General features: G+C 36.8%; 1 protein-coding gene across 1 annotated transcript in view; it reads right to left on the bottom strand.

Moving 5' to 3' along the window:
- Positions 1-26,109, bottom strand: part of CNTNAP5 (contactin associated protein family member 5) — a 973,836-nt gene that overhangs the window by 505,020 nt on the left and 442,707 nt on the right. The window contains exons 5-6 of the mRNA XM_056110141.1: positions 21,706-21,909; positions 6,870-7,054 (exon numbers count right to left, since the gene is read on the bottom strand). Coding sequence (XP_055966116.1) covers positions 6,870-7,054; positions 21,706-21,909 — 389 coding nt within the window. The remainder of the gene's footprint in view (positions 1-6,869; positions 7,055-21,705; positions 21,910-26,109) is intronic.

The following is a 26,109-nucleotide window of genomic DNA, read 5'->3' as shown; positions in this document are numbered from 1 at the left end:
GTGTCACTATTTTGTAAAATGTCCTTTAGTGGCTTCTTATTGCCAATAATTTGCTTCTTAACATAACTCACTTGACATTTTAATGCCAGTGTAAAATAATCTTTCCTGGTTATTTTTTTTAACTATTACTACCCCATGCCTCAAATCGTATATTGGCAAAGTTTAAAATCCACCTGTTCAGGATGTCAGATATGCATACATATGTATACATGCACATGTATATACACCAAAACAAGATTATTTAATAATAAAAACATATAGTCAAAGATTCACAGATAATGAAATATAAAATATTTTTTATTATTTTTCAGAGGGCCACACATAGTGGTGTCCAGGATTTAGTCCTGGATTAGCACATTGGAGTAACTCCTGGCAGTGCTCGGGGGAACATATGGGATGCTGGGGATCAAACCCATGTTGACTACGTATAAGGCGAGCACCTGGTCTGCTGTCCTGTCTCTCCGGGAACATGAAATAATTTTTAATGTAAAAGTAAATACCTCTGATTCTGAGAAGAATCAGAGGAATTTTGCTGCTTTTTAACTAAATTATTATATTCACTATTAAACATGGTTGCTGTTAGATATATTTTCCATAACTTCTCACAAACGAACAATATATTCTAAATATACTAGATCCAGAAAAATAGACTTTCCAATTCTTCATCCAGGCAATCAAGAAAACAATAAGTCAAATCCTAATGTGTAGAATTTATCAATATCTGGAGTATAAATGCTCACATCTTGGTTGATTTCAAGCCACCACAATGAAGATGGAATTCAGAAATGATGCATGGTAGCAGTTTCAAATACAGTGTTTCTACTACACAGATGCAACAGAATTTTTTAATTATGCATAAACAGATGGATACATATGTAGTTAAATAAATTAAAAAATAAGTATCTATATAAAGAATCAAATGTGCATTGCATTTTAAGGATATTTAAATAAATTATGTTTATGTAACACAGTTTTAAGTTGTTTACCAGCAGGTCAGAAACTGCCTGGAAATCCACAAGTCGATTTTTTAATTTTTTTATTCTCTATTTCCTGACCTAGCATACCTTCTGACCTTAACAGACTGAGCCTAACTGTCTTTCAAAACCCAGCAGTTTCTCTTGCTGTAACCCTCCCACCATCCTTTTAGATTGAGCCATGCACCCACTGCCTCATATGTTCTAATTATCTTGTCCCCTTGAGTGTAACTTTCATCTTCTTACCTCCTTGTTCTGCAGATATTTCCTTTCAGGTCTGACTCTTCAGTTAGGTCTATTCTTTCTCCAACTTAGGGCATTGTCCTGATTATATCTGTATTTTATTGCCTAGAACAAAGACTAGACAATAGAAATTGGACAGTAGGGCATAGTGTAATTGCCCCTTGAACAACGCAGGTTTGAATGATACAGGTTTAATAATAAGTACATTTTTCTCAATAATAAATATATTTTTGCCACCAGTAGGTCAACCTGTACCTGTGGAGCAAGTGCATCAGCAGCCTGATGGTGCCTTTTGACTTCCAGATACCCCAAAATTGCTGCTTTGCCTTTGGCCAGACTCCAACAACTTGGGACCAAATTTACCAAAAAATTTAGGTATGTGGGAGACACAACCACAAACAACCTCCTGTTCAGCTATATAAACTCAAGCCTCCTCCCCTCTCGGAGAGCCTGGGAAACTACCTAGGATATCCTGCTGCAGAGCCTGGCAAGCTACCCATGACATATTCTATATGCCAAAAACAGTAACAACAGCGATCTCTTCATGTTCCTGGAGCGAGCAGACGCCATTGGGCTACACTAACACAAGACAGGGAGGAATGGAGACATTACCGGAGCCTGCTTGAGAAATCAATGAGCAATGGGATGATAGTGATACAGTGATATATATTTAGTTTTGGTACATTTTTTCCTCCCTATAATTTTTGCTTTGTTTTGGCGGAGGTTCACACCAGGCTATACTCATGACACACTTCTGGCTATTTATTCAGAATCACTCCTGGAAATGCTCAAGGAACCACAAATGGTACCAAGGATCAAACCTGGGTAAGATGTGATCAACACAAGTGTACTATCTTTCAGGCTCTCTGCACTACCTCTCTAACCCTTCCTTTTTATTTTCTTAATAGCATATACCTTTTCTAACTTAATCCTGAGAATATACCTATACTCAACATTATGCATATTATATAATATGATATAATAGGATAATAAACTCTGTTCTTGGTAAAACTCATGATCATTAATAGGCTTTTGGTAGTTAGGTTTAAGGAGAGTCAACAGATATTCACAGATTGGAGTCTGTACACTGGTCAATGTCTCTGATCCTTTCGTAAGGTAAAGGGTACACTGTATGTATTTTTGTGGATGAACTACTAGTGAACATAGAAAATTTGTAACTAGCATTTTGTATAATGTGGTGCAATATTAATAACTGGTGTCTTTCACTCAACTTCAGATATAAGAAAAAGGAAGAAGCAGCTATCCATGTGTTACTCCACGGTTCATGCATATTGTGAAGCTAAAGGCAGGTGACTATAGTATAGATTTCCAAGTGCTTCAGATTTTGTTTGTAATTTATTTTACTGGAACATAACTGACATAATAGCATATATTTATAATTAATGTATCTTCCTTTATGCCAGCTACCAGAAGTTTATATTGAAAATAGGAACTTAACATAACCACATGAATAGGTGACATGGGGAGGCTACAAGCAGAAAACAATAAAAAAAATTAAAAAGCTATCTGTTGAGTTTGAATACATGCAATGAGCTAGTTCTTCAAGGGCCATACACCATGACTTCCAAGGCATTTCACCCAGGTATACTGAGCACATTCTTTCCACAGACTGCTCTGCTGGAGGTTGTCTGAGCTTAGATGGAAAGATGAGCACCAGCGTAAGATTTGTCAAGGCCCAAACATGATCACCTCTCAGTAACTGTATTGCAAACCATGATGCCCCAAAGTAGAAAGAGAGTAAGAAGGAAGGTATCTGCCGCAGAAGCAGGGGGTGGGATGGGGTGGGGTAGAGGGAGAGATACTGGGGACATTTGGTGATGGAAAATGTGCACTGATGGAGGGATGGGTGTTTGATAATTTTATGACTGAAACCCAATCATGAAAACTTTTTAACTGTATCTCAATGATTTATATATGTATATTTAGATAATCTATATTTATATATTAATACATATATTTTTAACTATATCTCACAGTGGTTTTATATTATATATTGTTTTATATATTATCACAACAAGCTCCCGGGAGAGCACAAGGCAGAGTCTCCTACCCTGTGTCTGACTATCCTCACCAGGGCCCAACAGCTGAAGACCTGCAGGCCCCAACCAAGGCCTTACTGGGGCCACTCTCCACACACTTGGATAAGCCTCAGACATAACAGAACTGGCAGAGGAACCCAGGTGTGTGGGACCCGGGGCTGAGATCTCCAAGCCTGCACGGTTTGGGACTGGACCTGTCAGTAGCTAGACAGTTACACCCTCCAACTGCCATGTAAACCCAACAAAGGCCAGGATCCAGAGATTATGACAACAAGCTCCCGGGAGTGCGCGGCCTGCGGCCGTGCGACTATTTATTTACTTTTCTCTAAATTTTCAGGGTACCTTAAATATCCTTAAATATCCAACCCGCACGGCAGAGCCTGGCAAGCTATCCGTGGTCTATGCCAAATAGACCAAATTGATATGCCAAATCCAGTAATAAATGGATCTCATTTCCCTAACCCTGAATATGCAGAGTCGAGAAGGATATGGAAGGAGAGGCTGATAAAACACCAAGGCAGACATAGGCTACCAAAACGCAGAAAAACAAAAATGATTGTCTGTACTTTTAATGCTCGTACCCTGGCATCTGCTGCATCCATTGAAGACCTTATGGTACAAGCACGAAAGATCAAGTACGACATCATTGGTCTGACCGAAACGAGAAGACATCAATTCCATCATGCTGTTTTCGACACTGGAGAAGAACTGTTCCTTGGAACATGTGATAAAAGAGGCGTCGGTGGTGTCGGTATCCTTGTCAACACAAACTTAGTCACGAACATTGATTCATTTGAATGCCTAACAACCCGAATCGGACGATTACACTTGAATAAATGTGGCTCACTACCGGCAGTTTCTATCTTTGTTGTCTATGCACCAACATCCAGTTATGGTGAAAGAGAAACTGAGAAATTCTACATGGAGCTGGAGAAATTCTATAAAGAAGATCACACCTTCTACAAGATCATTGTCGGTGATTTTAATGCCAAGATAGGACCAAGAAGATCAGTCGATGAACTCCACATCGGAACCCATGGCCTGGAATGGAACGAACAGGGTGACAGACTGTCTGAGTTCATCATGTCAACCAAAACCTTCCATGGTAACTCACAATTCCAAAAGGCTGAATCTAAACGTTGGACATGGGAGTTTCCCGATGGACGGTTCCACAATGAAATAGACCACATCATATTCAATCGGCAGTTTTGCCTAACCGATGTTGCTGTTGTCCCAAAATTCCAAACGGGATCAGACCACCGTCTTCTTCGTGCAAAATTCTACCTCACAGAACGAGGAGAAAAGAATGCAAGGTTTAAGAAGAGGACTCCCAGAACAACCACCAACTGGGAACTCTTTGGCTCTGTTGCGGCAACATGGGAAGATGCCGTCATTGACAACATTGATGAGGAATACGATCGAATGATTCAGCACCTCCATGATTGTGCAAGGAATGCCAAGAAAGAGAGATAACCACAAAAAACCGTTTTTCTTCGAACACTCTTGAATTTATTCACCAACGTGGCTTGGCACGTGCCTCAGGCAACCACAAGCAAATGTCCAAACTGGCTAAACAGTGCAGAGAAGCCATCAAGGATGACCTCAAAAACAGGAGAGCAGCAGTACTGGTAGATGCAGCAGAAGCTGGGAAAAACATTCGTAATGCCCGCCTGTCCTTCACCAACTACAAAACCAAGATGACTGCCCTCCGACATCATGATGGATCTATCACATCTTCCAGAAGGGCAATGGAGAAGATTATTCATGACTTCTACTCAGATCTCTTTAATAGCCACATCCACTTGCCCACATATCACATACCACATGATGGATATGTCGTTCCCAATGTTCTCCCTTCTGAAATCCAACATGCCATCTCGTCGGTAAAGAAACAAAGAGCACCTGGCCCAGACAAGATCAGACCTGAACACCTGAAGAACTTACCATCAGTACTCATCAATACATTGGCTCGACTCTTCACACGCTACCTGTCTGAATGCAAGGTTCCATCCCAATGGAAAACCAGCAAGACTGTACTACTATACAAGAAAGGAGACATCCACGACATTGGCAACTATCGCCCAATCTGCCTATTGTCTGTCATCTACAAACTATTCACTCGAGTCATCCTGAATAGGATTAGCAGAACACTAGATGAAGGACAACCATGTGAACAAGCTGGATTCCGAAAAGGATTCATCGACCATATTCACACAGTAACCAAGCTCATTGAGGTATCTCGGGAGTTCAAGATGCCACTCTGTCTAACGTTCATTGATTTAAAGAAGGCCTTTGATTCTGTTGAAACGGAAGCGATCATAGAAGCCCTAGCCAATCAGGGCGTACAAACTCAATACATCAGGATCCTTCGTGAGCTCTATTGCGGATTCACTACCAAGATCTCACCATTCTACAAAGAAGTAATCATCCATATCAAGACAGGGGTTCGGCAGGGTGATACCATTTCACCAAAACTCTTCAGTGCCACCCTCGAGAACATCATGCGACAACTGGAATGGGAAAACATGGGAGTGAAGATAGATGGTCGGCAACTACACCACCTCCGCTTTGCTGATGACATCGTTCTAATAACACCAAACATCAACCAAGCAGCACAAATGCTGAACGACTTTGACGGTGAAAGTAGAAAGGTCGGACTACAGCTGAATCTTGCGAAGACAATGTTTATGAGAAACAGCCTTGTTCCTGACGCTCCATTCGCTCTCAACAGAACCACCATCTCCGAATGCAACAGTTATATATACCTAGGTCGAGAAATCAACATGATGAATGACCTGGCACCTGAGTTGCGCAGGAGGAAGAGAGCGGCTTGGAATGCCTTCAAGAGCATTGAAGAAATAACTAAAAGGACAAAGAACCTCCAGCTACGAGCACATCTCTTTGATTCCACTATTCTTCCTGCATTAACATATGCCTCAGAGACCTGGACCCTACGAAAACAGGATGAGAACACTATTCGGGTCTCTCAAAGAGGAATTGAAAGAACTATGCTTGGAATATCACGATTCACTCAAATGAGAGATAGAATCTGGAGTTCTGATCTTCGTCAACGCTCAAGAATCAGGGACGCTGTCTCATTTGCCAAGACATCAAAAATCAGATGGGCTGGACACGTAATGAGGTTTACAGACAACCGCTGGACTAGAGCCATTACTGATTGGATTCCATGAGACATCAAAAGATCACGTGGACGCCCACCTATAAGATGGTCAGACTTCTTCGTCAAGACCCTAAATGATCAGTTTGAGGCTCTACATGTTCCTAAAACGAACAGATACCATTGGGCTACGCTAGCACGCAACCGGGATGAATGGAGACGTTACTGGCACCCGCTCGAATAAATCGATGAATAATGGGGATTAAGTGATTAAGTGATTAAGTGATACATCATTATATACATATATTTATATATTATAAATTTATATATAAATATATGTGTATGTAAATCTATCTATATATATATACACACACATACATGTAGATTTGTCAAGGCCTACATCTTCCCTCAACTGCTTTCCTCACTCATTTGTAACTGTTTCAGAGTAAGCATGTTCAGGGAGAGGGAACTTACCTCATAGTCAATGTCTAGGGCATCCGCCTCGCCTTTGGTCCGGAAGTGCACAGTGTGCTTGTCCACAGTGAAGTTCACCTGTTTGCCGACCCGCTCTAAGAGGACCGAGTGCCAGTGCTGGTCATCCAGGAGGCTGCCCAGGGTGACTGAGGGTGGGCTGCTGCTGAGCCGAGGTTTGCTGTCATCTGTAATGGGGAGAGAAAGAATGGATGGCATCTGTCCCCAAGGGCAGCCTTCCATCCCTGCATATGCCACAAGCCAGAAGATTCCCATAATTTTAAAGGGAAGATTCTGCTCTCTCTGCCAATCCTAAACTCTGCTGGATTTGCATCGGCTACAGATTCCAGGCTTAAGCCTGAGCCAAAGCATTTATATACTTAGTGCTTGAAATAGTATGCCATGTTTTTAGAACTTAAACAGTTAAACGGCAAAACAACCCCGTTTTCCTGTGACCTAATTAATAATACTGAAATATGAGTTTCAGTGTTTGAGACACTTGTTTGAAGACTGAACTTTGGCTAGAAAGTGAACTCAAGATTTGTAAAGAGAAGCTACTGAGCACAATAAATTTGGTCTGTGAGCAAAGGCAAATGTGAGGAAATTTCATTTTAGCTGCATCTTTAAAACGTCTGCTCTATGAATGACACTTATGCAGGAAAGCTCTAACCTCTGTTGACAATCCTCCAGGGGAAAATTAATATTTCCTCTCACAAATCGGGAACCTGATTATAAAGTGAAAAAGTTGCAAACCACAGTGCCCAAAATGAGAGAGAGAGAGAGAGAGAGAGAGAGAGAGAGAGGGAGGGGGGTGGAGTGGGTGTTGCAAACTGGAGACACTGGTGCTGGGAAATGTACACTAGTGAAGGGATGGCTGTTGGAATACTGTATAACTGTAATTAAATAATAAACAGCTTTGTAAAAAATAAAAAATAAATTAGAAAGAAAAGAGAAATGTGTGTTTCTAGTCCTAGGCAACGCACAGCTATTAGGCATGTGCTGGATGGATCTGAGTTCAATTTTAGGTAGCACATAATGCCCAAGTATCAGAGGGTACCCCTCTGGATGCCTCCAGGTATCACTAGTGGTGGTCCTGGTGACCTCCAGAATGGCTGGGGTGGTCTGAGCACCCGTGACAGCACAGGGCTGAGCAGCATTATAGTCCGGAGCTCTTGCCTTGAGCTGATTGATGGGGTTCTCAGGCCTTCAGAGCACGGCATTATTCAGAGGTACAGCTGAGATTTTGATAAAAGTCCACCTAAGTTTTGCTCTTTAATCAAGTATGGAAACTTTTAAAACCACTTTCTATCTTGTAACGACATGCTATATTGAGACTTTTATGTAAAATTTAAATAGTTTGATTCAGTCTTTCAATTACTATGAAAGAACAAAGGACCCTCTACTGAAATGCCAACAGGCCCTCACACTACAGAGTTCCTTCTGAAGTCTTTTGGAAAGATATTACAGAGAATATTTCAGATATATTACAGCTTTCCTTGCTTAAATGCCCACCCCACTTTGAGATTCAGCACTGCTTTTAGCCTGTGAGCACTGACAAGAGTGACTCCTGAGCACAGTGCTGAGTAGCTCTGTGTTAGCTCTGATGAGATACATAGACCTGATGAGTGTGATCTATCTCATGCCCTGAAAGACACTTTTGCCTAGAATAAGAGACAAATAGACTTAATAACCTTTTTTAAAAAAAAATCACCAAAAATGTCCTAACCAAAATTAACTTCCCTGCCTGATTCTTTTAAACTCATCTGTGTGTTGACCCTGTGTCTTGACCTTAGGTCTAATGGTTTTGTTGCTCATCCCAATGATGAGTCCTGGTTTTGAGTAAACACCTTATTTATCATTTTAGATCAATAATTTTTTTAATCATAGGTCCATGTATTTTGATTCAGCCCAAGTCGTACTTGAAAGACACCCCTTGCGAGGATGTGAGGTTTAGGTAGAAAGTTATATTTTCCAGTCAAGTCTGCTAACTTGCCCTAAGCCTCTGTCTCTCAAATTTTTTAAAACTTCAAATGTACATGGACTCTTATCAAAAGAGTTACATTATATATGCTATTGTAATATTATTTTTCCTGCAAAATGGCTAAGATTTAGCAAAATGAGCAATTATTACTTACATGTAAATGTTCAATTTTAAGAAATACTTTATGTACCATGTCCCCTTAGTAACTGAAAGCTAAATGTCTCTCTTCTCTCTCCTAAGATGTGTTTTGCCAGAACAACTGCAACAACCTTTCAACAATATGACATTAAGTGGGCAGGCTCTGCCATTTCCCTTGCAGACTGCCTACTCCCACCTTCATTATGGTTCTACATCACAGCTTCTTTCACTGAATAAGAATTTGTTGCTTCATATGGGGTGAGGGCAGGGACATCAATGTCCTATTCACTGCACTGCAATTGAATATGAGAGCTGGTAAATTCATAGATGACTTTACTTCATTGACTTATTCATTGTTCATTTGCTCCCCATCTTTTGCATTCTTAAAATGTGTTGTGCTAAATAATTGAAATGTTTATTTTTCTTTCTTCCCACTCTTTATTTTTTTCTTTCTTTCAATTTCTCACAAAACAGATACTGATATGCAACAGAGAGAGGTGAAGACTAGAAATACACTCCCCTTTCAGAAAGCCTTAATGTGAAAACTCTGAAAAATGAAATTGACGAAGTGTGCTTGGAGCCAGAAAAGGTATGCAGAAAGCTATGAAATCTCTTTGCAGGGCAGTAAGAGGTCTGATATTGGGTCAGAATAAGTAACATTGTCACACAGCCAGGGCACAAGTTAGACAAAATGGAAGACAGGTTCCACCTAGTAGAGCTCCATGACATTGCCTGCCTTGCTCTTTTGATCCAGTTTCAATGTGCTAAATTGAAGGTAATAAGTTTACTTTGAAATAATGGGAGCCATTGATAAAATAGTGCATGTGAGATTACACATGCAGATTAAGATTTAAGACACTTTATTTTGGCAATTTCATACTTTGGTAAGAAAATGAAAACTGAGGTAAGATTTGCAGTAAAGGAGAGGGTCAAAACAGAGTGTAGCATGATGGAACACATGACGGAAGGATAGACTTCCAAGCAATGATAAGTTATTTATATGTGGTGACCTCACATGTCACTTGGATATTGGAAATGAAGGTAATAAAAGCAAGATTTGCCGAAGAATGACATCTGTGTTTTATTCTTTTATTCTTGAGCAGGTCAAAAGCTATATCCTGAAATGAGATAGCAGGAAATCTCTGTCTCTGCCTGTCTGTCTGTCTGTCTTGCTCACATACACATACTTGCACTCACTATCTCTCTCTCTCACATACACACTAAGACTTTTTTTATCTATACTAAGTAAAACTTGTTCAAACAGTAAAAGCTGGTTGAGGTAGTCTTATCTTCTTATTAACTGTCACTATATAAGTAATAATTTAAATGATTTAATATGAGAGTTTGCATTTTGAATTTGATGTGTGTACTTCATATTTTTCTTATAAGGAGATAAGGAATTTCACAATAATTTTCAGTACTAAGTCCAAAGTAATATATACTTTTTAATTTGAAGTCACTTTAAATCCATACCCTTTCTCCAGTGATTTATTTTATGTACCTAATTTGGTAACATTCCATTATATAGAGTTCTTTTATAAATTATATTTATAAATCTGACAATAATATAACTAACTATAGCTAATAAAACTATGAATTATGTTGCAAAAGACAAGTTGATTTATGATTAGTTCAATATGGGTTAAAATATTTTTATGCATTACCAATCTTACCTTCTTTGTATGTGTTTGTTTATCTTCAAAACTTCCTACTAATAATCACTGTTACTGTCTTTTTTCTACTTTTAAAATGTTGAAAATTTTCCAGAACATCCAAATCAAAAACATTTTATTTTCCCATGATTTAATTTGATGGTGAAATAAAATATATATATTTCTATGTATTTGTCTTAATTTAATCTTTAAGGGTTAAATACAATTGGGGCCTAGAGCGATAGCACAACAGGTAGGGTTTGCCTTGCCCGCAGCCAATCTGCGTTCGATTCCCAGAATTCCATATGGTCCCCCAGCACAGCCAGGAGTGACTCCGGAGTGCAGATCCAGAAGTTACTCCTGTGCACTGCCAGATGCGACCCAAAAAGAAAAAAAAAAAGATTAAACTGTGTTGTGTGAAATAATCCTTATACATTTTGCTATTTAATCCTTAAGGAATAAATATTAAATATATGGGGTTTTTTTTCAATTTTTTTCTTTTTAATTTTATTGAATCACTGGGAGATAGTTACAAGCTTTCATGTTTGGGAGATTAAATATATGTTTATGTATAACCCTTTTCTCATACTTTTATATTTGTCATCCTTTTCTCATTCAGTAAAATAATCTACTGAATAAGATATATAGTGAAATTATTTTTAACTTGTTACCTACTGATATTTGATTTTCTATCTATTAGTAATACTAGTAAAGGAGCGATAGCACAGCAGGTAGGGCCTTACAAGCGGCCAACATGGCCGACCCGAGTTCGATTCCTCTGCCCCTCTCCGAAAGCCCGGCAAGCTACCGAGAGTATTCGATATGCCAGACACAGTAACGACAAAGTCTCCAATGGAGACGTTACTGGGCCCGCTCGAGCAAATCGACGATCAACGGGAGGGCCTTTACCTTTACCTTTAGTAATACTAGAAGCTTATTAAATCTTTTATCTTACTTTTAAATTTAAAAGTCCACTTATAATTTTTCCCTTAAGTCCACTATTTTTAAAATGTCTTTTCTAAAAATTATTTTTCTTTGAGTGGGGTATGCAACTTTCCTAGATATTAAGAAATGTTAATAAATTAAATAACTTGATTTCTTACATTGAGTATATATATATATAGAAGAAGAAATATATGAGTATGTATATATATATGCATTCAGTGCAAGAAATATACACATGTATACTGAGAATATTTAATTACAGAATTTTAAGTAATGAATTTCCCAAATTATGTTCTGGAACCATGTTCTTCTTTTATCCACAGTCACCATTATCAACATCACAGTAATAAATGGGAGAGGAAAAAAGCAGGAAATAGAACCATCAATGGTAATCCCATCATTAGTCTCATCAGGGTGTAAAGTCAGTTCTTCCTCTTCCATGTTTAAAGGGTTAGTTACGGTTATCACTCAATCTCAATATTACATTCCTAATTTTAAGGCTTCAGAGGAATAAAAATGTACATAATCACAGTGATTAAATAATAATAATAATAAATAAAATAAAATTAGCATTCTATATTTAAAAAAAGTAATGTGGAGTTCATGCCCAATTCAATCAGCTTAATCAATGGCTAAATAAATAGCAGTACTCCTACATTAAAAAATAAATATACATAATTTTAAAGCAATATGTTTTTCTCTCCTCCTGCACTTAATAAACCATAAGCCAAATTATCACACATTTTCATGCAAAATACCCTGACATTGTAAGTACTGAAATGAATGTGTTGATTATTCTATATATTAATATAGTGCCATGTAAATGGTTCATTTACATATTTTAGTATTGTCACAAAATAATACAAAATAAAATCCCACCAACTTTTTGAAAAGCACTCTTTACAAGCAAGAATTTAAGGTATAAGAAAGATTGCATTCATCTGGGGAACATAAAGCAACAAAAAGGGAGAGTAACACCCAGGAATGACTGAGATTAGTACCAGGAATTTTGCTCCATGAATGGAAGGCCAGCCACAGGCTCTAGGTGAAAAGGAAGCTCAGATAGAGAAGAGAGTACCAAATGAAGGGTGTTGTGAGGGTCCTCCCAGGGTGGGAGAAGCATGCTAAAAGTAGTCGATAGACCAAACATGATTACCACTCAAAGCCTCTCTTGCAAAACATAGTACCCTAAAGAAGAGAGAGAGAACAAGGGGAAATACCCTGCCACAGAGGCAGGATGGGACGGGGGGGGGGGGGGGATGGGGGGGATGCTGGGACCCATGGGGATTGATGACGGGCACTGGTGGAGGGATGGGCACTTGATCATTGTATAACTGAAACCCAAGCACAAAATTTGTAAGCCTATAACTGTACCTCATGGTTTTTCACTAATAAAAAAAGAAAAAAAAAAAAGGAGAGAACCTTAGCCCCAGATTGACATAACCTCAAAGCTTGTCTCATCCCACCTGGTCCCTGTCTTGGCCCATTCGTGGTATTTTGCGTTATGAATTATAAGCTTTGACATAGCCAGTTGATATCCAGAAACTGTGGTTACTCTTTCTGCACATTGGGTTTTCACCTGAAGAATGGTACACGTTTTAATTCGACTTTAGAATTGAAGATGAACATGTTCATTCATGCCTACTGAAAGCCTAATAAATGCCAAGATGAGTTAAAAAAAAAAGAATTTAAGGTATAGTTTTATCTATTAACCTAGCAGCCTATTTTCTAACATTGTATTCTAAGAAATCAAACTGTAAGTAAATTTACTTAAGGTGCTATAGCAATAGTACAGCAGGTAGGGCACTTGTCTTACAATTTACCAAGTTTGATACATGGCACCCTATGTGGTTCCCTGAGCACAGCCAGGAGTGATCCCTGAGCACAGAGCCAGGTGGAGGGCCTGAACACCAACAGGTGTGGTCACCTCCCCCAAAAGTAGAAATCATATTCAATCATATAAATAGAATAAAACTGAATATATCCAGGTAGAATCATAATACAGAACATTAAATATATTAAATATAATATATTTGTTATGTTTATGAAATATATCATTTCAGAAGTATAGTCACTACCTTCTACTGATAAAATACTCACTAACAACATAATTAAAGAATTTAGCTTACTAATTAAAATGAAATCATAAAAATAAATATTAAACAACAATTATAAAAATAGGCATCAACATGAAATATAAATAAAAGCCAGGAATATCTTTACCAAAGTATTAATAGAGGTTTTGATTTTGCATTTTTTTTGTAATTTAAAGACTATCTTTTTTAGGGGAAAATAAATAGATTTCATAACAAATATAATTTTTACCCTTTATAAATGGGGCATTGAAATTATTATGAGTGATGTATAAATTTTTAATAGATCATTACAAGCTAATTTTAATCAAAAAAGTGCAAACATAAAGAAATTTTACCTATCCATCAAATCAGTTAGCTTATGCAAATAGCCAGAAATATTGTGAGATTTTATTTGAACATTTGTGGAAGCAGAACATTTCTGCTATTAATCAATTAGGCTATTTTAAATGTATCTATTCTAACTGTAATGATGAATAAAGAAAAATGTTATTCCCAAGAAACATATTATCTTATCTATGTATTTTCTAATTATAAATTGTAAATAAATCATAATTCTATAGTGATTATTGCACTTTTTATAATGAAGCATATATGTCAAGTTTTATCTCAATGGCAATTGAGGTTCAATCACTCCTTTTGACTTGATTTTAATTTTTAAGACAAGATAGCTATTTCCATAGAAGTTATAGAGGAAAAAGGTGATACAGATATACAGAAGCTATCATATAAATCAGAAATATACTAGTAATTTATCAAACCTATTTCTAATTGCATACCTATGTCATTTGAGATTATAATTATAATGAAATAAACTCAAAGCCCTAGAGAATTTAACCATTTTTACGTTGAAATGATTACAAAATTTTTCTAACAATATGTTAAAAATATTCTAACTTCCTCCCCTGCAAAAGACTGTGAATCAACATGCCAATGTCTTTACCCTTCAACCTAATATTTTCTAGCTAATAAAACAATGTTTCATCCAAAAGTCTTAGGTTTAATCATCTTGCTTAGTAATTCAAATGTGAATTTCACTTTAACTTTCACAATCTATTAGTTTCCGATAACTTGAGGAAGAAGAAACTCTCAAACTTCTATAGTTTAAATAGCAGGAATTCATCTTTTCGGCTCTCCTGATTTTTTAAAATTCTCTTGTTTCAGTTTTCTGAAAAAGTGACATTCTTGGAGGCCCAAAAAATAGACTAATGGGCTGAATATGCAATGTGCATTCTTGTATAATATAGCATATATTATATAAATTCTTAAATGTAAGCTGTAAAATAAATGTCAACTACTTTCTTTTGTTTTGTTTCGGGGTGTATCCAGTGGTGCTCAAGGGAGATTCCTGACTTTGCACTCAAGAATCTTGGCGCTCAGGTATCATTCCAGGCTGTGCTTCAGTTCCATATGGGATATCTGGGATCAAACCCAGGTTAGCCATGTGCAAAGCAAGTGCCCTACCCACTTTTCTATTTTATTTGGCCCCAGCATCCCTCTTATTTCTAAGATAGAAGTTCCTGACACGCAAATTATAAGAGGAACTGTAAGTCAAGCAATTAAGCTTAGATTTTAGGAATTCATAGAGCAATAGCTGTAGACTGATTATATAGCAAACAATTGATGGAGTTTTTAGAATGCCATTTGGGTGCATTACTGTGAATATGCTTCATTTCTGTATTTCTGTATTTGTATAAACCCTAGTGATTTTAAATCAATGTCCAGATTGGACAGAAGAAGTTGCTGTTCTCTGCAAGCAGAATCCACAAGGATTTTAGGAAGGAAGAGTGCTGATGTGTCTTACGTTTGCCAACCCTGCTTGGGATCATTCCCAATCCGACCTTCTCAAATCCTTTTTCAAAGTGTCAGGTTCATAACCCTGACCCTTGCTTTGACTTTCACAGTTATGTAACATTGTATAATTTGATCACTTGATTGGTCATCATGAGCATCTTCTCACCAAAATACAGTTATTGAGCATCTGCCAGATTACACAGCAAACTATCCTTGCTTTGAATGTGTGGGAACTTTATTTCAGTGGAGCAGAGTTTTTGTGCTCTGGGCTTACTCCTAGGCTCGGTGACCAGGAGTGATACACTCCTGGCGGGGCTCAGGGGAACCATACGTGGTGTTGGTGACCAAACCCAGTTCAGCTGAATGAAGTCAAGCACTATCCTATCGAAATGCCAATAAACAATTTTTTCCATAGCATTTAATCCAAGTCCAGATCCAGAAACCTGATATTTAATATCTTAATGCATATGGGACACCTTATTTCAATGCTAAATTGAAGAAGAACTAAAGTAAATGTCCATTTGACTCTTGAGAAATATGCATGTTCTAACTGATGTCTCAAGAAAACTCAAGGAGTGGAATGTGTGATGAAACAGATTGGCCCCCATCATCCTAGTTGGCTCCCTAAAGACAATGTGTTCTGCACATACTTATGGTGTTCCAGGATCCTTACTTGCCTGCTACTGTTCTTATTTTATAAACAGCCTCCTTCATTTCAAAGGCACTGAACCCTTGTAAGGATGAATGGCCTGCATGTACTATTGATGTCTTGTTTAGTTCTTACAATAGTTCCCCAGTCACGTAATAGTTCTACTCTTTGATTCTTTATCAGCATGTGTAGGTTTGTGCTTCTATAATTCTACAGAGGGCAAACTGCAGCAGATTATCTAAAAGAGATGTGCAAAAATGTGAAAAGGAATTTCTATACTACTCTAATGATCTTAGAGAAGAATTCATAACCTATTAATAGTCTATAAAGATCTCTCTTCCTTCATAAGTAAATATAATTCAACATTATCTAGTTTTACCATGAAAGTGGTGTGTCCCTATCAGTCATAGTAGAATAAGTAGGTTATGTGAGGAACAGTGAGCATAGGCACCATGTGAAAAAATTTTCAATACACTATGTATAAGTGTAGTGTTCTCTTCAGAAACTAGCCATGTCACTAATGTCAAGCTGAATTTGTGAACTAAGGGACAAATCAGATAATGAACAACAGTGGAGAACAAGCACTAATAGGCTGAAAAGTTATTCTATCAACTGGGAAGGGACAGACTTTGTTTACCAGCCCACTTCTGATCTTTAGTCCATTAATTTAGATTCTTCTTGCCTTCCTGACTTCACTTTTTTTGTACATTCTTTCATTATTAATTTATTTCCTTAAAGAACAAACTAATGAATGTTTGAACTCTTTCTGATTTAGAGACTATGTGGAATCATGAAAAGAACATGAGTTCTATATAGCACATGAAAATTCTGTTATCAGTATGATAAAAATATACAAAGACACTAGAAATGAGAGTCTGGAGGACTGGTCCATGTCTGGAAGCTTGCCACATGGAGAATGGGGGAGTGCAATTAAAACAGAGAAGGGACCACCATGACAATGATAGCTGGAAATGATCAGTCTGGATAAGAACAGGATGCCGAAAGGAGGTAAAGTGATATGCATGATATTGTTTTAGTAACAGTACAGAAAACCACAGTGTCTAAAAGTAAAACAGAAAAGATAGAAGATATATGCCGTAAAGGCAGGCTATAGGATCAGGAGATGGAGGAGTGTTGGATGAAAACTGGGGACATCAGTGGTGGGAAATGCACACTGGTGAAAAGACGGTGTTCAAACATAGCATAACTGAAACACAATCACGAACAACTTTGTAACTTTGGATCTCATGGTGATTCCATTAAAAATTAATTAATTATTTAAAAATTATGTTTTTAGTAAGCCTATACGATTCTTAAAATTTATTTAAAAATGATAGGAATGATGGTTGGGTTATAGACTTTCAAGTGGTTTATCTTCCTTTTTTCATAGTTCTTACTATTTTTTTCTCCACTTTTTCTAGAATTGACATGTGTTCTGTTATCTGAAACTAATATTTTTAAAAAACTGGTTAGATATTAATAATTCTGTATCTAAAATCTATCTGTGAAAATCTTTTAAGTAATGTATATTCTCTGAATCCATTATTACAGCTGGGTGGACTGGAGATAATGTGCATTTAAATAATATTGCTGAGGGACCTAAGAAGTGATAGAGTGGATGCCACTGGACCCTATGCCAGGCTGTTTCACAAGAGGTGCCCCAAAAGGGGTGGGTGAGACCCCTCCCTGCCCCAAGGGACCCAGCACCAGCAGCCAACAACCTCCAGAACCCAGCTGTCGCCATGCTCATGGTCACCCTCCACACACTTGGACAGAGCATCACCCACGAGAGAATCTATTCCTGGACCACATGGCCGCAAATGTGGCTGCACGATACTTCAAACCACACACCCTACCCATCCTCCAAGATTATGGCACCAAATCTGATAGTGTTCAGAGGAGAAGACAAACATGCATTTTTTCCTTACAGATACATATATAAAAAAGCACACAAGTCTCAACCTTTAACATGCTAGTGATATCTTATAGAAGGGCTTAATGGTTCCTGGGTGAAATATAACATTATTCACACTCTTTCCTCTAAGGAAACTTTTCTTTAGCATTTTCAACAGTTTTTTTTATAACAAACAATACAAAATAAAACATTCAGTTCTTCTTTGGGGCACAGATTGGGGTTTGGGATGAAATCACTTGAAATATGGTGATGGGAAGGTGTGATGGTGGTGGGATTGGTGCTTGAATATTAAATATAACCAAGTATTGTGAACTATATAAAATAAAAAAATAAAAAAAGAAATGGTAGAATGGGTAAGGCACTTGCTTTGCATGCAGATGACCTAACTTTGATTCCTGGCATCCACCTGGGCCCCTGAGCATCTCCAGAAGTGATTTCTTAGCACGAAGCCAGGAACAATCCCTGAGCACTGCCAAGTGTTGCCATAAAACAAAATAAATAAATAAATAAAAATTAAAAAATAAATGACACTGTTGCTTTAAGGCATGGAAAGGATAGTGGCATACTGTGAACTTAGGATATTGGGCCACTAAAGAAGAGAGATTGATGTATAATGACACAGGAGCACAGAATTGGGGAGTGAGAAGAATCAGTAATATATATATATGTATATATATATAACAGACCTTAATAAATCAAGCACCTACATCTGGCAGATGCTCTTTCAGTTTCTAGTATTATAACAATATACAAAGTGTCATCTTGTTCTTTTGAAACCTACATTATAGAGTTTACATTATGGTTAAATCAAAGCTACTAACATTCTCTTTCCAGTTAAGTTAGGACTTCTAAAGATTAGCTTCTGGCACCTGAGCTATGAAGAATTTAAATACTGATATCTGGCTCTTTTGCTAGAGAAGGTAACTAGAAAACTATGCTGCTGAAAAATTAAATTAGGTAGCTTCAAACATCAAGAAAGTCCAAGAGTAATCATGGTGAAATGATAGAAGTGTTTGCCACAAGTGAACAACGGCAAAAAAATATTTAAAAAATATTTAAATTTTACCAAATAGAGATAAAACGTATTTTCACTTATGAATCATTAACAAACGAAGTCTTTACTTCTCACCCAGTGAATTAGAAAATGGAGCAGATGGACTATCAAGGGTGAAATAAATAAAAGATTTATTTACCTACTGTGTATCAAAACAAGGAGCAGATAAAATACATCTTAATATATCTAAATATTTCATTCAGGAAGACAGGCTTAACCATAGAGAATGAGAAACTCAAATATTATTTGTTGAATAAGTGGTATTAAACATTTCTGGGCCTGGAGAGATAGCACAGCGGGTAGGGCATTTGCCTTGCACGCGGCCGACCCGGGTTCGATTCCCAGCATCCCATATGTTTCCCTGAGCACGGCCAGGACTCCTGAGTGCAGAGCCAGGAGTGACCCATGTGCATTGCCAGGTGTGACCCAAAAAGCAAAAAAAAAAAAAAAGTTCTACCACTTTGGTTTTGTCACTGATTACTGACTTGCATAGAAAATTATTTAACTTGTAATATTTTTATTTTAATGTCTACTCAAGATAGTGATTTGTAGCTTAAACATAGATTAAACTATTTAACATTTAAAAGATTATAAACAATTACACTAGGAACCATTGTAAATTTACCCATAAAATATTACATATTTGAAAGGAAATTAAAATTTGTTATACAACCATACCTATTCATTTCCATGATTATATGTATGCGTGTGTGTGTGTGTGTGTGTGTGTGTGTGTGTGTGTGTGTGTGTGTGACATTGAATTAGGGATGTTGAAGTAGAGTTTTGGAGAGGTATATCTGCATTGGTACTATAAGTGGCAGTAATGAGCAGATTCAATTATGAAAGTCAAGGTTAGTTTCTTAGTACTAACTACTAACTTTATTTACAACCCACTATACTTTTTGAGCCACTTGTATTTGGGGGTCTCGTCCATTTATCTATTTCTTCCTTGAAGCTTAATGCCCAAAATTAGATGTATGTTAGATATTTGTATTACCAACATCCACATAGCATATTGATAAATTACTTGTTCAGGTATTTTCATCACTGTCACTGTCACTGTCCTCCCATTGTTCATCGATTTGCTCAAGTGGGCCCAGTAACATCTCCATTGTGTTTGGCATATCGGATACATCACGGGTAGGTTGCCAGGCTTTGCTATGCGGGCAAGATACTCTCGGTAGCTTGCCGGGCTCTCTGAGGGGGCGGAGGAATCAAACTCAGGTTGGCCATGTTGGCTGTGTGCAAGGCAAATGCCCTACCCACTGTGCTATCACTCTAGCCCAGGTATTTTCATATAACAAGTTATTTTACTAACAATTTCTCACTACTACTCCTGGGTTAGAATCTGTTCCGAAAGATGTCATGGGTGTTTATATTTAATGTTAAGCATCAGATGTCAGTGTTATGAGTTACACTTGTGATTTTCATGTTCACCCTGTTAACTTTTATAAAATTGACATGGAATTTAAGAACATAGAAAGAAAATCCCCAATTTCCAAAGAGTATGATATATGGGGTGAATCCACGCCAATCTCCATCCTGCTAATAGAAAAAATCTATTTATCGATCATATTTCTAATCTTTAATAAATTATTCTATGCCTTAGCTTTACTACTTGAAAACATCTTGTAATGATAATATTACACACATAATTTATTCACCTCTTCTCTTAATACCAGTGAGGAGCAGAGGTTCATTTAAAAGACAGCCACTTTCTTTTTTGTAATTTTGTCTATTTTGTTGATTTCTATTCCTACAGAATAACTATTATTTTTTGCTTGCCTTTGTTTCTTTAATACTCTGACCCTTGCCTTCTGTCTTCTTAACCTTCATCTGGATCCTTCATCCCTAGTTCAGGACTAGTTTCTTTTTCTGACACAGGAAATTAGTCACAATAAAATGAAGACTTGTCTATGCTGACACAGGCCATAATAAATGCCAGCCCATAACAGGAATCTCATGCCCTCAATGAAAAAAAAAGAGGAAGAAGAACATTCTATATTATGTGAATTTCCAATTTGGTAATCCTACATATAAACCAGGTTCCTAGTTTCTTCAATATCAGAACATGGGAGCTGAGAGAGGTCTTGGAAATTTAGATTTTTCTGTGACACATAGGGACCATTTCCCACTCCAGGCCTTCAATAGCCCCAAGAAATTGGAAGGTTTCTTCCTAACTTCCTACTGAATTTATCTTGCACAAATGTGCCAGAAATGATAGATTGTTCCATTGTGGGCTTAAATTTGTACAAGATAAAGTTGTTGTTTTTAACTAAAGAAATAGGTAGATTAGAAAATGGATGAATTGGGAACATATAGATAATAGATAGATGATAAACATTTAGTCAGCTTATTTGTTTCAAGGTTTTTGCTTGCCTTTTTTCGCTCTTGAAAAACCTGTGTTCTCTCTTAAACATGTACTTCTTCCTTTCTCTCTCCTTGCTTCTTTCTAAATGAGTTTCAATAAAAACTTTCTGTTTCACCCAAAAAACAAAAACCTATACAGCTCTAGTCACTTCTATATAAACCAACAAGGGGACACGTAAATGTGACTTCCTACAAAAGGAGTTCCCCGAGACCTTGAAATAAAGCAAGGGGCAAAGATTTCTTCCTACCCAAATTGAGGTGCAAGATGAGTCTTCCTTTCTGGAGCTCCAGGGTGATCTGGTCTCCACGTTGACCTTCTCCATGGAACAGGACCCCGTCTCCTTGCATACTCTTAAACTTCAGAGAGATGACATCTTTGAGAGTACTCATCAGCTTCTGATTGAACCTGTACAGGAGGGAGCTTCGTCCATCAAAGTCAGCAACATCTGATTCTAAAAAATGAACACACACACACACACACACAAAGAAAAAAAAAGATGGGGAGAACAATTAGTGCATATTCTCGTGGCTGATTGATCATATTTAACATCTGATTTGTATCCATTTTATGATCTTATATGTGGAAAATCTAATTTCAGAGATCTAATTCATCTCAAGACCATTATTTACAAATAATCAACCATCATCCACCAGGTCAAAATAATCATAAGCTTAGAAGTATGAGCTTAGAAGTATAGTCACTCACTAGTAATATGTCAGTTTTTGCCTTAAAAGACTAAGTGTCAGAAGTACCTACTCTTTACAGGGTCAGATGTCTGAATATCATTATCTCTTATGGTTTATTCTTCATATTAACTTGCTCCCAATAGTTGGAAACACTTAAACCCCTCATCAAAGTTTCAAAGAAAAACATATTATTATTAAAGTGATAAATAAAAATAATGTATTTCTAGAAGTCCTCTTTTAAGGAACATTTGATGCTTCTGTGAGTTCTATAGAGGTTAAAAAATGTAGTAGGGAATATTTGTTATTTAAAAAGAGAGGGCAATTATATCACATCCTTATCATTCCTTCCCTGTCTTGAGCTATAATATGTGTACTTTTAAGTTTTTATATGCACAATGTTTAGTCATTGTTGTAAAAGTAACAAGTAAAAGTAAACTACTTCAAATCTAGATGAATTTTTGCAGTGAAGGTGTATAAACATATCTGGAAAGCAAACACAAAATCTAATGATTCTTATATCACCATAGAATATTTACAGGTGCTAATATGTATGATATGTATGTGAAAATACACTCCATATCCTTTGTTATCAAGGAAACATAATTAAAACAAAATACAACTGTATCCATGTTAATATATCCTATATCTAGAACAGTGACACTATCAAATGCTGGTGAAGATGTAAAGCAATAGGGACTCTCATTCAGTGTTCATAAGAACCCAAACTGCTACTACAAAATTAGAAGACAGTGTAGTATATCCTTTAAAAAACTAAAATTCTATTCAGCAATATTGTTCCCCAGTATCTATCCCAAACAGGAGAAAATTTATATCAATATTAGAGAATTAGTAAAGCTGAAATAACCTTTTTCCCTAAATATGTAAATGTTTATGCTCTTGTAAATCAACTTTACCTCTCTCTCTATATGTGTGTACATGTATATAAGTCTGTGCATGTAGACATATATATACAAATATATATATGTATATATAATAATTGTCTCCAGACAACCATATGTTCTGCCACGATTGAACTGAGGTCTGCTGCATGCAAGGCAAGCACCTTATTTCCTATAGTATCTCTCTGTTGTTTCTATTTAAAATAATAAAGTGGAATCAGAGAAATAAAACAACTGATTGTGTGCTTGCCTTACATAGGGCTGGCACAGGTTTGATCCTTGACAACACATATGGTCCTCCCAGCATGTCAGGGATGATTCCTGAGTATAGAGCCAGGAGTAAGCCTTAAGCATAAACACATGTGGCCTCATAAGCTTACGCACACACATACACACACTCATCGATTAATTTCTGTCTATACCAAAGCATCCACATGGATACTTGTAGAATTTTCAGAGAAGCATAAAGATTTCATGTTACTCTATGAATATGGATACATTAAACTGTATTCAAAGCCAAAAACTCTACCATTCATAATATTTTGGTTGATTTTATGTCAATGTGGGTTCATCGGGCTGGAGCGATAGCACAACAGTTAGGGTGTTTGCCTTGCACATGGCTGAACCAGGTTTGATTCCTCCGTCTCTCTCGGGAAGCCCAGCAAACTACCTAGAGTATCCCGCTTGCACGGAAGAGCCTGGCAAGCTCCCTGTGGTGTATTCAATATGCCAAAAGCAGTAGCAACAAGTCTCACAATGGAGACATTACTGGTGCCTGCTCTAGCAAATTGATGAACAACAGGAGGACAGTGCTACAGTGCTATTGTGAGTTCATCAATTGTAATAAATGGTGAGAGGTAATAGGTACAGAACAGTTTATAAATGTGTAGAGGCAGAAGATATATAGGAAAACTCTACTCCTCCCTATTCATTATTCAGTTTTTCTAAAGCTGCTTTTGAAGTTGACAAAAAGTAATTTAAGTAAAATTTTAAAAAGATAAATTAAGAAATACTATCCAGATATATGTTACTGTAAATTAATTTCATATTTTCTGGAGATATTTTACTATAAATTAATTTCACATTTTCACTATATTTTAAAATATGCAATGAGCATTGTTACTTTTGTAACAGGACCAGATTAAAGCTAATTAATCATAACTTGAAACAGATTAACTACGTGTCATCTTATGTGGGTGGGAGGGTGGTAAATGGGTCTATGGAGGGGGTAAAATTAGTCTTATTAGAAATCAAGTACTTAGAAAAACTCAATTTTTCATTATTCACCAATTAATTAAAATATTCATCTTGAATATGCAGTGATAAATTTAATTTTTTCAAAACCGAGCATCTAGAACTATGCTTCATAAAGTCAAGTGTCTGAAATAAAAAAATGAAATAAATAGGCTGACTAGTTTTAAAAAGCAATTTCATAACTACTATGGAATAAAGTGATTTCAAACAAAAGGTGTATGATAACTTTCTGGGCCCTAAGGTAGACCACAAATAGTGAAATTTCCACAAATATTTGCCTTCTTAGAACTTACCTATACTATATCATCACTGACCACCACCCAAGCTAAGTGTAAGCTCTTAGACAACAGACTAATTAATTTTGGGGATAATGAACACAACGATGTAGATGATATCGTGAATCTTTCAGTATTATCTCCATAACTCATTCATTGATTTACCTTGAACTACTCTTTTACTCTAAAACTTTATTTTCCTATCCATAAAATATGTAAGTATATTTTTCAGACAATTTCGTGAGACTTAATTATGGCCATGCACATAAAATCTAACCCTTACAGGCTGATCTGATGGCGCCATGCACTTTAGTTATGTTAAATCAATAATAAGTTTTTGGAGTACTTGCAGTCATTAAGCAAAAGAAGGCTTTGAGATTGTAACCAGTTTACTCTAAAAGTTGATGCTCTAACTTAATTTTTTAAATATATTTTCCAGATTGACACTATGCTTTCTGTTTTGTCTTATTTCAGCTCATCAAACTGAAAATCGTTATGTATGCAGAGAATGTGCAGTATAAGTTTGTGGTTTTTTTCCCATTTGTTTATCCTCACCATTGTACCAGATCTTTTACTAGGAAATGGGCCCTTAGGACATTGAGTTTTGAAAGTATGGACATGATACATGCATTTTTGTGCACAGGGACTTTAATATGACCTAATATGAGTTGAAATACGGAGGTGTTTAAATTGCTTTGGACACACACTGTTCTGATACTTAATCTGTCTGTGGGAGTGGAACAGATGCTTACATGATAAACATGGGATCTGTCACTACTTAATAGGCATCTTGTACTGGTATTCTCAACCTGCACTGCCCAGCCTCTTCCTGCCTCCACTCAACTTCACTCTCTTTCCTCATCTCTTCCAGATTATTCTAACATTGATCTATATTTTAGCCCTCAAATATATATTAACTTAATTAATGACTTAGATCAAATAATGCATTTAATGCATTCCCATATTGCCATGAGGTTTATAGAAACTGGATCAAAGAAATATCTATATACATTTCAAATATGCATACATTTGCATAAATATATATACACTTACACATGTAACATCTAGCAGATTTGAATTTCAATTCTACCTCTATACATTATAGCTGAAAATTTATAGCAAACTTCTTGTGTTTCTATCTATATAATGGGACGTAAAGAAATCTTCCTTACAAGAGTCCTAAGTATAATTACATAAAACTCATATCTGTCACTGTCACTGTCCTCCCATTATTCATTGATTTGCTCGAGCGGGCCCAGTAACATTGTGAGACTTGCTACTGTTTGGCATATCGAATACATCACAGGTAGCTTGCCAGGCTTTGCCGTGCGGGTGAGATATTCTCGGTAGCTTGCTGGGGCTCTCCGAACTCGGGTCAGCCTTGTTGGCTGCGTGCAAGGCAAATGTCCTATCTGCTGTGCTATCACTCCAGTCATATCTAGAGATAATAACATAAAATTATACCATTCCTTCATTCCATCATTAATACAAAAAAACCTATTGCTGTGATGAATATTTTATGAATGTTGTAAATGGT

The sequence above is a fragment of the Sorex fumeus genome, unplaced genomic scaffold (assembly GCF_029834395.1).
Source record: "Sorex fumeus unplaced genomic scaffold, SorFum_2.1 ptg000009l, whole genome shotgun sequence".
NCBI lineage: Eukaryota > Metazoa > Chordata > Mammalia > Eulipotyphla > Soricidae > Sorex > Sorex fumeus.
The sequence above is the reverse complement of the archived record's forward strand: the minus strand, read 5'-3'. Positions and strand labels throughout refer to the sequence as shown.